This window comes from Amblyraja radiata, chromosome 2, assembly GCF_010909765.2.
Source record: "Amblyraja radiata isolate CabotCenter1 chromosome 2, sAmbRad1.1.pri, whole genome shotgun sequence".
Classification (NCBI taxonomy): domain Eukaryota; kingdom Metazoa; phylum Chordata; class Chondrichthyes; order Rajiformes; family Rajidae; genus Amblyraja; species Amblyraja radiata.
Window position 1 is genome coordinate 124775393 of NC_045957.1, and position 16240 is coordinate 124791632.

The 16240-nt window shown below is 46.0% G+C and overlaps 1 protein-coding gene across 1 annotated transcript in view; it reads left to right on the forward strand.

The window, feature by feature from the left end:
• Positions 1 to 16240, forward strand: part of ulk4 (unc-51 like kinase 4) — a 324061-nt gene that overhangs the window by 244746 nt on the left and 63075 nt on the right. The window contains exon 32 of the mRNA XM_033015040.1: positions 13226 to 13331. Coding sequence (XP_032870931.1) covers positions 13226 to 13331 — 106 coding nt within the window. The remainder of the gene's footprint in view (positions 1 to 13225; positions 13332 to 16240) is intronic.

Below are 16240 nucleotides of genomic sequence, written 5' to 3' on the forward strand. Positions count from 1 at the left end.
GATAGTAAAAGCTTCTTAAGGTATGTTAAGAGAAAAAGATTACTAAAGACAAATGTGGGTCCCTTGAAAGCAGAAACAAGTGAAATGGCAGAAGAGTTAAACAGGTACTTTGGTGCTGTCTTCACTAAGGAAGCCACAAACAATCTCCTAGATGTACTAGAGGACAGAGAATCTAGGGAGACAGAGGAACTGAAATAAATTTGCATTAGGCGAGAAATAGTATGGGGTAGACAGATGGGAGTGAAGGCTGATTAATCCCCAGGGCCTGATGGTGTGCATCCCAGGGTACTCGAGGAGATGGCTCTAGAAATCGTGGACGCATTGATGATCATTCTCCAATGTTCTATAGATTCAGGATCAGCTCCTGTGGATTGGCGGATAGCTAATGTCCCACTTTTCAAGAACGGAGTGAGAGAGAAAACGGGGAATTACAGTCCAGTTAGCTTGACCTCGGTGGTGGGGAAGATGCTGGAGTCAATTACTAAAGAAGTAATAATGGTGCATTTGGATAGCAGTAAAAGGATTGGTCCAAGTCAGCATGGATTTATGAAAGGGAAATCCTGCTTGACTAATCTTCTGGAATTTTTTGAGGATGTAACAAGTAAAATGGATGAAGGAGAGCCAGTGGATGTGGTGCATCTGGACTTTTAGAAAGCCTTTGATAAGGTCCCACACAGGAGATTAGTGGGCAAAATTAGAGCACATGGTATTGGGGGTAGGGTATTGACATGGATAGAGAATTGGTTGGCCGACAGGAAACCAAGAGTAGGAATAAACAGGTCCCTGTCAGAATGGCAGGCAGTGGCGAGTGGAGTGCCGCAAGGCTCGGTGCTGGGGCCGCAACTATTTACAAAATATATTAATGATTTAGATGATGGAATTAAAAGTAACACTAGGAAATTTGCAGATGACACAAAGCTGGTTGGCAGTGTGAAATGTGAAGAGGATGCTAGGAGGTTGCAGAGTGACTTGGACCGGTTGAGTGAGTCGGCAGATGTAGTATAATGTGGATAAACGTGAGGTTATCCACTTTGGTGGCAAGAACAAGGAGGCAGATTATTATCTCAATGGTGTCAGATTAGGAAAAAGCGAAGTGCAACGAGACCTGGGTGTCCTTGTACACCGATCACTGAAAGTAAACATGCACGTACAGCAGGCAGTGAAGAAAGCTAATGGCATGTTGGCCTTCATAACAAAAGGATTTGAGTATAGCAGTAAAGAGGTCCTTCTGCAGATGTACAGGACCCTGGTGAGATCACATCTGGAGTATTGTGTGCAGTTTTGGTCTCCTAATTTGTGGAAGGACATCCTTGCTATTGAGGCAGTGCAGCGTAGGTTCACGAGGTTAATCCCTGGGATGGCGGGACTGTCATATGAGGAAAGATTGGAAAGACTGGCCTTGCATTCACTGGAATTTAGGATGAGCGGATATCTTATAGAAACATATGAAATTATAAAAGGACTGGACAAGCGAGATAGTCAGGGGATATGGGGAGAAGGCAGTAACGGGGTACTGATTGTGGATGATCAGCCATGATCACATTGAATAGGCTGGCTTGAAGGGCCGAATGGCCTACTCCTGCACCTATTGTCTATTGAGATGCAGGATGTTCCAAATGTTGGGGAGTCCAGAACCAGGGGCCACAGTCTAAGAATAAAGGGGAGGACATTTAAAACTGAGATGAGAAATAAACTTTTTCACCCAGAGAGTTGTGAATTTGTGGAATTTTCTGCCACAGAAGGCAGTCGAGGCCAATTCACTGGATGAATTTAATAGAGAGTTAGATAGAGCTCTTGGGGCTGGCGGAATCAAGGATTTTGGAGAGAAGGCAGGCACGGGTTACTGATTGTGGATTATCAGCCATGTTCACAATGAATGGCGATGATGGATTGAAGGGCCGAATGGCCTCCTCCTGCACCTATTTTCTAGGTTTCTCTCTGGATAGGTGACGTTTCACAGAGTGCTGTAGTAACTCAGCGGGTCAGGCAGCATCTGTGGAGAACATGGATAGGTGACGTTTCACTGAGTGCTGGAGTAACTCAGCGGGTCAGGCAGCATCTGTGGAGAACATGGATAGGTGACGTTTCACTGAGTGCTGGAGTAACTCAGCGGGTCAGGCAGCATCTGTGGAGAACATGGATAGGTGACGTTTCACTGAGTGCTGGAGTAACTCAGCGGGTCAGGCAACATTTCCGGTCGGGACCCTATCATCACCTATTCATGTTTTCCAAAGATGCTGCCTGACCTGCTGAGTTACTCCAGCACTTTGTGTCTTGTTTTGTACACCAGCATCTACGGTTTCTTGTGACATGGAATTGGAGAAATGTGTTATGTAGTCATAATATAAAATTTGTTTGAAAGAGGGTCCAGACCCATAACATCGTCTACCCATTCGCTCCAGATGAGTTCTTCCAGCACTTTGTGTTTTGCTCAAGATACTCATCTGTATTTTCTTGTGTTTCCAATTTTAAACTTAGGTTTGGTCTAAATTAAGCTAATGCTATAATTGATAATTTGAACAAATAAAGCTCCTGTTTAGTGCTGACTATATGCATTATGTCTTAGAAACATAGAAATATAGAAAATAGGTGCAGGAGTAGGCCAATCGGCCCTTCGAGCCTGCACCGCCATTCAATATGATCATGGCAGTATCCTGTACCTGTCTTCTCGCCATACCCCCTGATCCCTTTAGCCACAAGGGCCACATCTAACTCCCTCTTAAATATAGCCAATGAACTGGCCTCAACTACCTTCTGTGGCAGAGAATTCCAGAGATTCACCACTCTCTGTGTGAAAAATGTTTTTCTCATCTCGGTCCTAAAAGATTTCCCCCTTATCCTTAAACTGTGACCCCCTTGTTCTGGACTTCCCCAACATCGGGAACAATCTTCCTGCATCTAGCCTGTCCAACCTCTAAAGAATTTTGTAAGTTTCTATAAGATCCCCCCTCAATCTTCTAAATTCTAGCGAGTAGAAGCCAAGTCTATCCAGTCTTTCTTCATTTGAAAGTCCTGACATCCCCGGAATCAGTCTGGTGAACCTTCTCTGTACTCCCTCTATGGCAAGAATGTCTTTCAGATTAGGAGACCAAAACTGTACCCAATACTCCAGGTGTGGTCTCACCAAGACCCTGTACAACTGCAGTAGAACCTCCCTGCTCCTATACTCAAATCCTTTTGCTATGAAAGGATGTCTTGTGTAAGAAATTGGGATGAATCCTTCCTGATCAGCCAATTCCTCATTGAGTCATGCAGCACGGAAACAGGCCATTCAGCCCAACAAGTCCATGTTGACCAAGATGCCCCATCAAAGCTAGTCCCATTTCCCAGCGCCTGGCCCATCTCATTGTGATGACACTTTCAGGGAAATGTCTTGTTATTTGGAGCAACAACGTGAACGTTACAATAACCAAGTAACTGTTTTTCCACATTTTCTTAAATCTGCCAGAGATAGCGATCATTCTGACTCAGAACCTGCACGTGTCAGGCTTCTCATTCATAGTGACACAGCGTGGAAACAGGCCCTTTGGCCCAACCCATCCATGCCGACCAACATGCCCCTTCTACACTAGTCCCACCCTCTTGCCTATGGCCCTTATCCCTCTCAACCTTGCACCTCTTGGTATCGTCTTCTTGTGTGGAAGAGGCTTCACTGCCCCCATGTCATCATTCATCCTGTTGCACTTTGCACCTCTTGGTATTGCCTTCCTGTGTGGAAGGGGCTGTCTTGCCCCCATGTTATAACTCCCCTGCCCGGTTTCACAACTCCTCCTGTCTGCATCCGCTACTGCCCAGCTTTGGCCATCTGCCCTGCTCGCTCACTTCAGAGCCCAGCAGCAGAGTGAAAGCCCATCATGGTCAGTAGTGTGGGACGACCAGGGGGAGAGACAGCTCTGAACAAGAATCATTCTGCTCTACTGTAGCTCAGGGGCAGCACAGTGGGGCCATGGGTAGAGCTGCTGCCTCACAGACCCACACACTCCGGTTCAATCCTGACCTCGGGTGCTGTCTGTCTGTGTGGAGTTTGCACGTTCTTCCTGTGACTGCATGGGTTTCTTCATGGTGCTCCAGTTTCTTTGCACATCCCAAAGACATAGAACATAAAACAGTACAGGGCAAGTACTATCCAAAAGCCTCTTAAACGGCACTAACGTATCAGTCTCAACCACCAACCCCAGCTGTCTGTTCCAGGCGCTCACCACCCTCTGTAAAAAAGATGCCCCGCAGAGATTGATAGGTTCTTGATTAGTTTCCCGACTGCCCCTTCCTGAAGCTCCTTGGTCTTGCTGATGCTGAGCGAGGTTGTTGCTACAGTCCCACATAACCTGCTGTTCCATCCACCCAGCCCGGATGCAAAGGGCTGTTTCCTTGCTGTTAATACTTTGTGGGACCAATAATACTTGCTCACTTTCCCAGTGAGCAGGAGATTGACTTGTTTTTTGCATAAAACTAATTACTCGAGGCTCTGTTTATCTGCTCATCATGTGTGTACGTCTCAGTACCGCAAGCGGTACATTTTAATGAGTAACTCAGACCTGCACAAATGCAAAGGGAAGATGGTAATTCCTGCTTTAATTAGGCTGCCCAGTAGAAGCAATGTTTGACCAAAACCCTTCTCTGTGTTCATCACACACCAGAGTCTTGAGCTCAGAACTCAAGCCCACCATACACAGAATAACAGTTCACAGTTAACGTGTCTGAACATTCTAATTTTGATATAGGCCATAAATAGAACTAATTATTAAACTGGAAGAAGTTATATTTTAAATTGCTGTCTGCTGCCACACAGTATTACATGTATTCAGTGTTCAATTGCCCTGGACAAGAGCATTGGGAATGGGAGTGTCAGGAGATTTGTCTTCATTCAGATCACAGTGGATCCCCCGCCTTAAGTCCACTCTCTGATTACATAGAACGTAGTACAGCACAGGAACAGGCCCTTCAGCCCACAATGTCTATGCCCAACATGATGCCAAGTTCAATCAAGATCATGAGAGGAATAGATAGGGGAAATAAGTATTTTACCCAGAGTAGGCGTATTATTCTGGTATTTTTCTCTTTGCTTTACGTGCAAACAGGTGTGGGGTGGAGTCAACAACGTGGAAACGTATGCGTTTAGTTAACGGGAATGAGAGTGTAGGAAAGGTCACGATTAAACTAGCAGGACAGGGGGGTGGGAACCAAGGCAATGAGACAAAGGGCCATGAAAGGAGGACAGAAGCTAAGGGTAGAAGGGAGATAAGGAAAACTAACCTGAAAGCTTTGTGACTTAATGCGAGGAGCATTCGTAATAAGGTGGATTAATTGAATGCGCAGTTACTAGTTAAGGAATATGATATAGTTGGGATTACGGAGACATGGCTCCAGGGTGACCAAGGCTGGGAGCTAAACATGCAGGAGATTTTTCAATATTCAGTAAAAATAGACAGAAAGGAAGAGGAGGTGGGGTGGCATTGCTGGTTAAAGAGGAGATTAATGCAATAGCAAGGAGAGACATTAGCTTGGATGCTGTAGATTCAGTATGAGTAGAACTGCAAAATAGCCAAGATTAGATTAGATTAGATATAATTTATTGCCACACAGCCAGGCTGGTGGAAATTTGGGTTGTCTGCAGCGATACAATAATAAAGAACACACAACCACAATAAAACAAGGGCAAAAAGCGTTTGTTGGAGTTGTATACAGACCACCAAACAACAGTAGGAAGGTTGGGGAGATCATCAAGCAGGAAATCAAGCGTGTAGCAAAGGTACAGTGGTTATCATGGGTGACTTTAATCTACATATAGATTGGGCCAACCAAATTGGGAACAGCGCTGAGGAGGAGGATTTCCTGGAATGTATACAGGATGGGCTTTTAAACCAGTATGTAGAGGAACCGACTAGATGGCAGGCCATCCTAGACTGGGTATTGTGTAATGTGGATTAGTTAGCGATCTTGTTGTGCAAGGCCCCTTGGGCAACAGTGACCATAATATGGTGGAATTCTACATTAGGATGGAGAGTGACACGGTTAATTCAGAGACTAGGGTCCTGAACGAACAAAGGAGACTTTGAAGGTATGAGACGGGAATTGGCTCGGATAGACTGGCAAATTATACTTAAAGGGTTTACAATGGACAATGGACAATAGGTGCAGGAGTAGGCCATTCGGCCCTTCGAGCCAGCACCGCCATTCAATGTGATCATGGCTGATCATCCACAATCAGTACCCCGTTCCTGCCTTCTCTCCATATCCTTTGACTCCATTATCTTTAAGAGCTCTACCTAACTCTCTCTTGAAAGCATCCAGAGAATTGGCCTCCACCGCCTTCTGAGGCAGAGACTTCCACAGATTCACAACTCTCTAGGTGAATAAGTTTTACCTCATCTCTGTTCTAAATAGCCAACCCCTTATTCCTGTGGTCCCTGGTTCTGGACCCCCCCAACATTTTCCTGCCTCCAGCGTGTCCAATCCCTTAATAATCTTATACGTTTCCATAAGATCCCCCCTCAACCTTCTAAATTTCAGTGTATATAAGTCTAGTCGCTCCATTCTTTCAACATATGACTGTCCCACCTTCCTGAGAATTAACCTCGTGAACGTATGCTGCACTCCCTCAATAGCAAAAATGTCCTTCCTCAAATTTGGAGACCAAAACTGCGCACAATACTCCAGATGTAGTAGACAAAATACTGGGGGAACTCAGCGGGTGATGCAGCATCTATGGAGCGAAGGAATGGGTGACGTTTCGGGTCGAGTCTGATGAAGGGTCTTGACCCGAAACGTCACCCATTCCTTTGCTCCATAGATGCTGCCTCACCCGCTGAGTTTCGCCAGCTTTTTGGCTTCCTTCGATTTTTTCAGCATCTGCAGTTCTTTCTTAACATCCAGATGTGGTCTCACTAGGGCCCTGTACATCTACAGAAGGGCCTCTTTGCTCCTATACTCAACTCCTCTTGTTAAGAAGGCCAACATGCCATTAGGTTTTTTCATTGCCTGCTGTAGCTGCATGCTTACTTTCAGTGACTGATGAACAAGGACACCCAGGTCTCGTTGTACTTCCCCTTTTCCTAACTTGACACCTGCCATTGTTGTTCCACTGTCACTAGGGTATCCTTCCAGTCAACGTTGGTCAGCTCCTCCCTCATGGCTCCATAGTCCCCTTTGTTCAACTGTAACACTTTCGATTTTCCCTTCTCCCTCTCAAATTGTAGATTAAAACTTACCATATTAAGGTCACTACCTCCTAATGGCTCCTTGACCTTGAGTTCCCTTATCAAATCCGGTTGATGGGGGAGATGCAATGGCAACGATTTAAAGACTGCAAACTCCAAAAATTGTTCATCCCTCTCTGGCGAAAAAATGAAACGGGGAAGTCTGCTAAACCGTGGCTAACGAAGAAAGTCAAGGATAGTGTTAAATTCAAGGAAGATGCATATAAATTGGCCAGAGTGAGCAGCGGACTGGGAAAAAATTAGAACAAAGGGGTCAATTTAAAAGAGGGAAAAGAGCATGGAGCTTGCGGGGAATATAAAAACTGACTAAAAGCTTCTTTGGATATGTAAAAAGGAAAAGATTAGTGGATATAAATGTAGATCCCTTGCAATCAGAGACAGGTGAATTTATAATGGTGAACAAGGAAATGGCAGAACAGTTAAACGAGTACTTTGGTTCTGTCTTCACTAAGGAAGACACAAACAATCTCCCAGAAATACTAGGGGACCGAGGATCTAGTAAGAGGGAGGAACTGAAGGGAATCCATATTAGTCAGGAAATAGTGTTAGGTAAACTGTTGGGAATGAAGGCAGATAAATCCCCAGGCCCTGATGGTCTGCAACCCAGAGTACTCGAGGTAGTCCTAGAAATTGTGGATGCAATGGTGATCATTTTCCAATGTTCTCTCGACTCCGGATCAGTTCCTGTGGACTGGAGGGTAGCCAATGTAACCACTTTTTAAGAAAGGAGGGAAAGAGAAAATGGGGAATTATAGACCAGTTAGCCTTACATCAGTAGTGGGGAAGATGCTTGTTGATTATTAAAGATGTTATAGCAGCGCATTTGGAAAGCAGTGACAAGATCGGTTAAAGTCAGCATGGATTTATGAAGGGGAAATCATGCTTGACTAATCTTCTGGAATTTTTTGAGGATGTAACAAGTAGAATGGATAAGGGAGAGCCAGTGGATGTGGTGGTTCTGGACTTTTGAAAAGCCTTTGACAAAGTCCCACGCAAGAGATTAGTGTGCAAAATGAGAGCACATGGTACTGGGGGTAGAGTATTGACAGGGATAGAGAATTGGTTGGCAAACAGGATGCAAAGAGTGGGAAATAATGGGTCCTTTTCAGAATGGCTGACAGTGACTAGTGGGGTGCCGCAAGGCTCGGTGCTGGGACCCAGATGAGGGAATTAAATGTGACATCTCCAAGTTTGGGGATGACACGAAGTTGGGTGGCAGTGTGAGCTGCAAGGAGGATACTATGAGGCTGCAGGTTACTTGGATAGTTTAGTTGAGTGGGCAGATGCATGGCAAATGCAGTATAATGTGGATAAAAGTGATGGAGCAAGGATGTCCTACTGCAGTTGTACAGGGCCCTGGTGAGACCGCACCTGGAGTATTGTGTGCAGTTTTGGTCTAATTTGAGGAAGGACATTATAGCTATTGAGGGAGTGGAGCTTAGGTTCACCGGGTTAATTCCCGGGATAGCGGGACTGACATATGATGAAAGAATGGGTCGACTATGCTTGGATTCCCTGAAATATAGGATGAGAGGGAATCTTCTAGAAACGTATACAATTCTTAAGGGATTGGACAGGCTAGATGCAGGAAAAATGGTCCCGATGTTGGGGTAGTCCAGAACCACGGGTCACAGTTCAAGAATAAGGGGCTGGCCATTTAGGGCTGAGATAGAAAATAGGTGCAGGAGGAGGCCATTCGGCCCTTCGAGCCAGTACCGCCATTCATTGTGATCATGGCTATGGAAAAACCCGTGGAATTCTCTGCCACAGAATGCAGTGGAGGCCAATTCTCTGGATGTTTTCAAGAGAGTTAGATTTGGGTCATAGGGCTAATGGAATCAAGGTATTTGGAGAAAAAGCAGGAACGGGGTACTGATTCTGGATGATCATATTGAACTACGGTACTGGCTCGAAGGGCCAAAGGGCCTACTCCTGCACCTATATTTCTATATTTGACATACTTATGTTTGTCATGATTTGCAGGGAATGGAGAGATATGAGTTATGTACAGGTAGCTAAGTGATGGTCTTGGCATCATGTTGGGCACAGGCATTGTTGGGCAGAGGGCTTGTTCCGTTGCGGTTCTGTTCTATGTTTGATTGGATAGCATGCAAGCCTTTCACTGTTGCTTGGTGTCATGGGGGAGATGCAATGGCAATGATTTAAAGACCGCATGGATGAACAAAAATTGTTCATCCCTCTCTGGCGAAAAAAATAAAACGGGGAAGGCTGCTAAACAGTGGCTAACGAAGGGGGATGGAGGAATTGATGCTGAGGTTTATGTGTACCTGTGAATTAGGTCACTTCTCACTCTCCTCAGTTTGATGAGTGCAGCTCCATTTAACCTTCCCCTTCATTACAAACCCTCAACAATTCCAGCAATGAAGCAACTCAAAATTACTATGTTGTGTCCAAGGAAATCATCGCCTTTATTCCACATTCAACTGCTGTGAAGACAACAGCTAATTGAGCAATTCTAATTAGGTCCCCATTTATAGTCTTTTATTGAGTCTATACTTTCAGAATGTGGGCAGCAGAGATAGTGAGTTGGATGACATGTGAGGGTGTTGTCTGTTCAGCAGCTTCATTGTGGTGGGAGAGACCACTGCTGCACGACGTGGGAATCCAAAGTTGAAGCATCCTCTTAAAACAAGCTCAATGCATGCCAGCGTGAGATTATTGAGTTAGTTATGGCTCTGCAAGAAACAGCAGAGAGTTGTGGATGTAGAATAGTCCATCACACACACCACACTCCCCACCATTGACTACATCTACATTCCATGCTACCTCGAGAAAGCAGCCAACATAATCAAAGACTCGTCCCTGTCCCACCCCGGTCATTCCTTCTTCTCCCCGCTCCCGTCCGGCAGAAGGTACAGAAGCTTGAAAGCGCGCACCACCAGACTCGGCTTCTGAACGGTCCTTCCATTAACTAGGGCACCGCCAGATTCACATCTACCCCATTGCGGACATTGGACTTTCTCTCTGGAACTGGTGTGCTACAGAACTATATTCTGCACTCTGTACATTCCACTTTGCTCTACCTATTCTACTTGAGTTTGAACTGATTGTATGTATCTATGGTTAAGAAGGAACTGTGCAGATGCTGGAAAATCGAAGGTAGACAAAAATGCTGGAGAAACTCAGCGGGTGCGGCAGCATCTATGGAGCGAAGGAAATAGGCAACGTTTCGGGTCGAGACCCTTCTTCAGACCTATGGTATAACTGATCAGTTTGGATAGCATGCAAAGCAAAGCTGTACATGGGTACACGTGACAGGAATAAAGCTTAACTGGCATGCACTTGGTGGATGTGTTGGCGAGCTGCATTAGTCACTGTACTAGGAACTGAACGTGATTGTAATGAAGGAACCACATTTCCCAATACTCCCATTCACCATCCTCTTATATGGTGTGTATAATTCCACGCTCTCATTGTGGGTTTACACTAAAAAAAGAGCAAAAAGGGGCCAGGAGATAGCTCTGGCAGGTAGCAATTGGGACAATCCCAAAAGATTTTATAAATACATAAGGGGGAAAAGGGTATCTAGAGAGAGAGTGGGACTTCTCAGGAATGAAGGCGGTCACCTCTGTGTGGAGCCACAGGAGATGGGCAAAGTACTAAATGAGTGTTTCTCCTCTGTATTTACTGAGGAGAAAGACAGTAGGACGGAGGAAATTGGAGCAGTCACTGGAAGTATCTGAGAGCAGTCAGGGTTACTGTCGAAGAAGTACTGAAGGTACTGTCGTGTTTGCAGGTAGACAAATCTCCAGGGCCTGATCAGATGTATCCGAGGACATTGTGGGAAACTAGAGAGGAAATTGCGGGAGCCCTGGTTGATATTTACGAGTCGTCCTTAAATACAGGAGAGGTGTTGGAAGACTGGAGGGTGGCAAATGTTGGGAACTATAGGCCGTGAGCTTAACATCTGTAGTGTGAAAGTTACTGGAGAGTATTCTGAGGGATAGGATATACAGGCATTTGGATTGGCAAGGACTGATTAGGGACAGTCAGCATGGTTTTGTACGTGGGAAGTCGTGTCACACAAATCTGATTGATTTTTTTGAAGATGTGATCACAAAGGTTGATGAGGGCAGAGCTGTAGATGTTGTGTACATGGACTTCAGTAAGGCGTTCGACAAGGTTCCGAATGGTGGGCTGCTCTGGAAGGTTAGATCGCATGGGATCCAAGGAGAGATAGCTGAATGGATAGCAAATTGGTTCCATGGAAGGATGCAGAGGGTGATGGTGGAAGGTTGCTTCTCAGACTGGAGGCCTGTGACTAGTGGTGTGCCTCAGGGTTCGGTGCTGGGCCCGTTACTGTTTGTCATCTACATCAATGATTTGGATGAGAACATACAGGACAAGATTAGCAAGTTTGCTGATGATACAAAAGTTAGTGGTTTTGTAGATAGTGAAGATGGTTGTGAAAGATTGCAGCAGGATCTGGATCGATTGGCCAGGTGGGCGGAGGAATGGTTGATGGAATTTAATACGGAGCAGTGTGAGGTGTTACATTTTAGGACATCGAACAAGTGCAGGACCTACACAGTGAATGGTAGGCCTCTGGGTAGAGTTGTAGAGTAGAGGGATCTAGGAGTACAGGTGCATGGTTCCTTGAAGGTCGAGTTGCAGGTAGATAAGGTGGTCAAAAAGGATTTTGGCACTTTGGCCTTCATCAGTCAGAGTATTGAGTATAAAAGTTGGGAGGTCACGTTGCAGTTATATAAGGTGTTCACCTCACCGTCGCGGAGCTGGCCGAGTCCAGAGCGGGTGGAGCTGTGGTGGACGCTGCTGCGACCCGACCCCCGGAGATTCGGTGGCTGCAACTGCGGGTTTGGCGGGCGGCACCAGGAGCCCGCGGGTCCCTGGAGGGAGACCGCTTTTCAGGGCTTCCACAACGGCGACTTCTCCCGCCCGAGTTGCGGGGTTGAAGAGCACCTGGAGCGGGGCCTTACACCACCGCCCCGCGCGGCTTGGAATGGCTGCGGGACTGCGAGCGCGCGCCGGGGGCTCTAACATCAAGACCCGGTGTGCGGCCTTGCATCACCCGGCGTGGCTTTAATGGCCGCGGGACAATTCGCCATCGCCCGCCGGGGGCTTTGACTTTGACTTTGACTCTGACATCGGGGGGGAGAGTGCAGTGGAGAGATAAGTTTTTTTGGCCTTCCATCACAGCAATGTGATGGATGTTTATGTAAATTATGTTGTGTCTTGGGTCTATTTGTTTGTAATGTATGGCTGCAGAAACGACATTTCGTTTGGACCTCAAGGGGTCCAAATGACAATAAATTGAATTGTATTGTATTTTATTGTATTGTATTGTGTTGGTGAGACCGCATTTAGAATATTGTGTTCAGTTCTGGGCACCATTTTATAGAAAAGATATTGTCAAGCTTGAAAGGGTTCAGCAAGATTTACAAGGATGTTGCCAGGACTAGAGGGTGTGAAGTTTTGGGAGTGGTTGTGTAGGCTGGGTCTCTATTTCATGGAGTGCAGAAGGATAAGGGGTGATCTTTCTCCCACATCCGAAAGACGTGCGTGTTTGTAATTTGTAGGTAAATAGGTAGTGGATGTGAGAGTGGGATAACATAGAACTAATGTGAACGAGTGATCGATGGTTTGCACGGATTCAAGAAGAGTCTCGATCCGAAACATCGCCCATTCCTTCTCTCCAGAGATGCTGTCTGATCCGCTGAGTTACTCAAGTATTTTGTGTCTATCTTCAGTGGGCCGAAGCATCTGTTTCTATGCTGTATCTGTAAACTGAATTAAACCCTTGCTGGATTCATATGTAGAGGCTACAATAATGTGAATGTGGCTGGGCAAGTGCATGCAGGCAGTAATGCTGTTGAACCTGGCATGTATTTTTTCCAATAGTACATATGTCAGTCAACAGACTGTGCACTTCAAGAATGTCTCTGTTCCTTTATGACCAGACTGTGAACCTTTATGCTACTCGCATTGCAGTTACAACTTTGCAAACAGTTTGTTTGTCTCACTGACAGGAACAACAGGACAACCTTGTGGGCACTGCCATGCAGAGTGTAGTATTACTGCTCAACAACCTCGTTGCTTATAAAGATGTCAACATGAAAGCGCTCTACGAACAAGGTATGCAGTCAGCTTTTGCTTCCTTCATGGCTTGATACCAAAACGCATTACATTTCACAAGTTCACATTAAACTATTGAGAAAACTTCATGTTTACATACGGAAATGTTGCTAGCTGGTTTGGTCTAAGGAAATGAATGTTCCATTTGATCACATAACTGTTGGAATGTAAGTACAATAACATACTTCTGCAGCCTCTTTCAAAGTTAAGCTATCCACCATCTGAAGTTCCAGCAGTAAACACCATCATTCCTTGTATTATTATCATAACCGCCCAGACATTCATCTTAACATTTTAATAGTGATATAAAAAAAATTCAAATACTTTTTCATGACTGTGTTAGCTCCTGATAAGTAACCTGCAGAGTGGGGAGATCTCGTCCTGAGCTGAGGTCTGTCTCTGTCTCATTCACCCCTTCCCTCGACACACACGAAGCCCACACAGCTCAGGACAGGGTCGGGGTGAGAACGGGCTCAGATCCCCTCAGAGCGGAACTCAGCTGTTCATTTGTAAAGTGTACTTAGATTACACGGCTACCTGTGAAAGTTGGTGGAAAAATGGAGAGTTCCGTTTATTGTCACGTGTGGCGAGGTACAGTGAAAAGCTTTCACAGTGAAGAGCAGCACAGGGTGATGGTGCACACCAACCTCCTAGCTAGCCTTGATCCTCTGCAGCTAGACACAAAATGCTGGAGTAACTCAGCGGGACAGGCAGCATCTCTGGAGAGAAAGAATGGATGACGTTTCGAGTCGAGATCCTACTTCAGACTGGTCTCAGAAGGGTCTCGACCAGAAACGTCACCCACACCTTTTCTCCAGAGATGCTGCCTGAGGTACTCCAGCATTTTGTGTCCAGCTTCGATATAAACCAGCATCTGCAGTTCTTTCCTACAAATGTCGATCCTCTGCAGTTTGCTTAATGGTCCACAGCAGATACCTTCTCCCTGGGCACTAAACTTATCCCTGCAACATCAAGACAGCAAGGACTCTTATGTTGGACTGTAGCTCTGCCTTCAACACCATAATCTCACCCAAGCTCCTCTCCAAACTCCGGGACCTAGGACATTTGGGGAGTCTGCATCCTGGTGGCATGAACATTGAATTCTCACAATTCTGTTAGCCCTTGCTGTCTCCTCCCCTTCATAGCTCTCCCTCAGCCCTCGGGCTCCTCCTCCTCCTTTTTCCTTTCTTCTCCCCGCCTCCCCCCACCCCCCATCAGTCTGAAGAAGGGTTTTGGCCCGAAACGTTGCCTATTTCTTTCGCTCCATAGATGCTGCTGCGCCCGCTGAGTTTCTCCAGCATTTTTGTGTATCCTGGACCTAGGAACCAGCCTGGCCCTCTGCCACTGGATCCCGCGGCGTTCTGTCCCACAAACCTCAATCAGTGAGGAGAGGTGACAGCACCTCCTACACAATCATTCTCAACACCAGTACCTGCAAGGATGCGCTCTCAGTCCCTACTATACTCAAGACTGTACGGCCAAATTCAGCTCTAGCTCCATCCAGGTTTGCAACGACGCAAACAATGATGAGACGGAGTAGAGGAAGGAACTTAGTGACATGGGCTCAGAACAATAACCTCTCCCTGATTGTCAGCTAGACCAAGGAGCTAGTTATTGACTTCAGGAAGCATGGTGGAGTACATCAGCATCAATGGTGCTAAATGGTTGAGAACTTCAAGTTCCTTGGCATTAATATTACCAACCATCTGTCATGGACCAACCACATTGATGCGGCAGCCAGAAAGGCACCAATGCCTTTACTTCCTGAGGGGACTGAGGACATTCAGCATATCTCCAGTTACAAACTTCTACAGATGCTCCATAGAAAGCATACTGTCGGAAACACGGGAACAGGCTCTTAATCCAACGTCCATTCCAACCTAGATACCTCATCTAAGCTTGTCCCATTTGCTGGTGTTTGGCCCATATCCCTCGAAAGCTTTCCGATCCATGCACCTGTCCAAATGTCTTTTAAATGCTATTGTAGCACCTGCCTCAGTTACCTCCTCTGGCAGCTCATTCCATGCACACTACTCTGTGTGAAAAGGTTATTCCTCAGGCTCCTTTTAAATCTTTCCCTTCTCATCTTGACATCTGACAATTGCTTTTAATTTACATGCTTGGAAATGCAAACAATGGGCTTTCAAAATATTCCATTTTATATAATGAAGAACGTGTTTAGAAGGCTGGTGTGAATCAGGCAAAGAAACAGAAAATGTCAGACAAACATCGACTGTTTCTCTTCCCACGGATGGTGCGTGTCAATTGTTTCAGGTCAGGACAGGAAGAGAGGAATCAAGTCACGGGAAGGATGTGGAGGTGAGATGGTGCCCAGGACGTTTACCAGAATGATGCCTGGTCTAGAGGGTTTCAGCTACAGGGAGAGGTTGGACAGACTCTGGACCGCCGGAGGTTGCAGGGTATACAATACAATACAATACAATACAATACAATACAATACAATACAATACAATACAATACAATACAATACAATTCAATTTATTGTCATTTGGAACCCTTGAGGTCCAAACAAAATGTCGTTTCTGCAGCCATACATTACAAAACAAAACAGCGCTCCACCACCGCTCCACCTGCTCCGGACTCGGCCAGCTCCGTGACGGTGAGTAGTCGGCAGCTCCGCAGCTGGAACCCCAGGTCGTTCCTGTTGGAGGCCGCTCCACGTTGCAGCCCCAACGACAACGGAGACCCGACAAAGAAAAGGTCGGGTCTCCCGTGCAGGGGAAAGATTTTAAAGTTACCCCCTCCCCCCCACACCACCCCCCCCCCCCCCCCCCCACACACATACCCCAACAAAAAAAATAACAAAAACTACATAAAAACGAGACCAAAAATAATAAAACACAGACGGACTGCAGAGGCCGCTGCTGACGAGAGTCGCGCCGCCCACC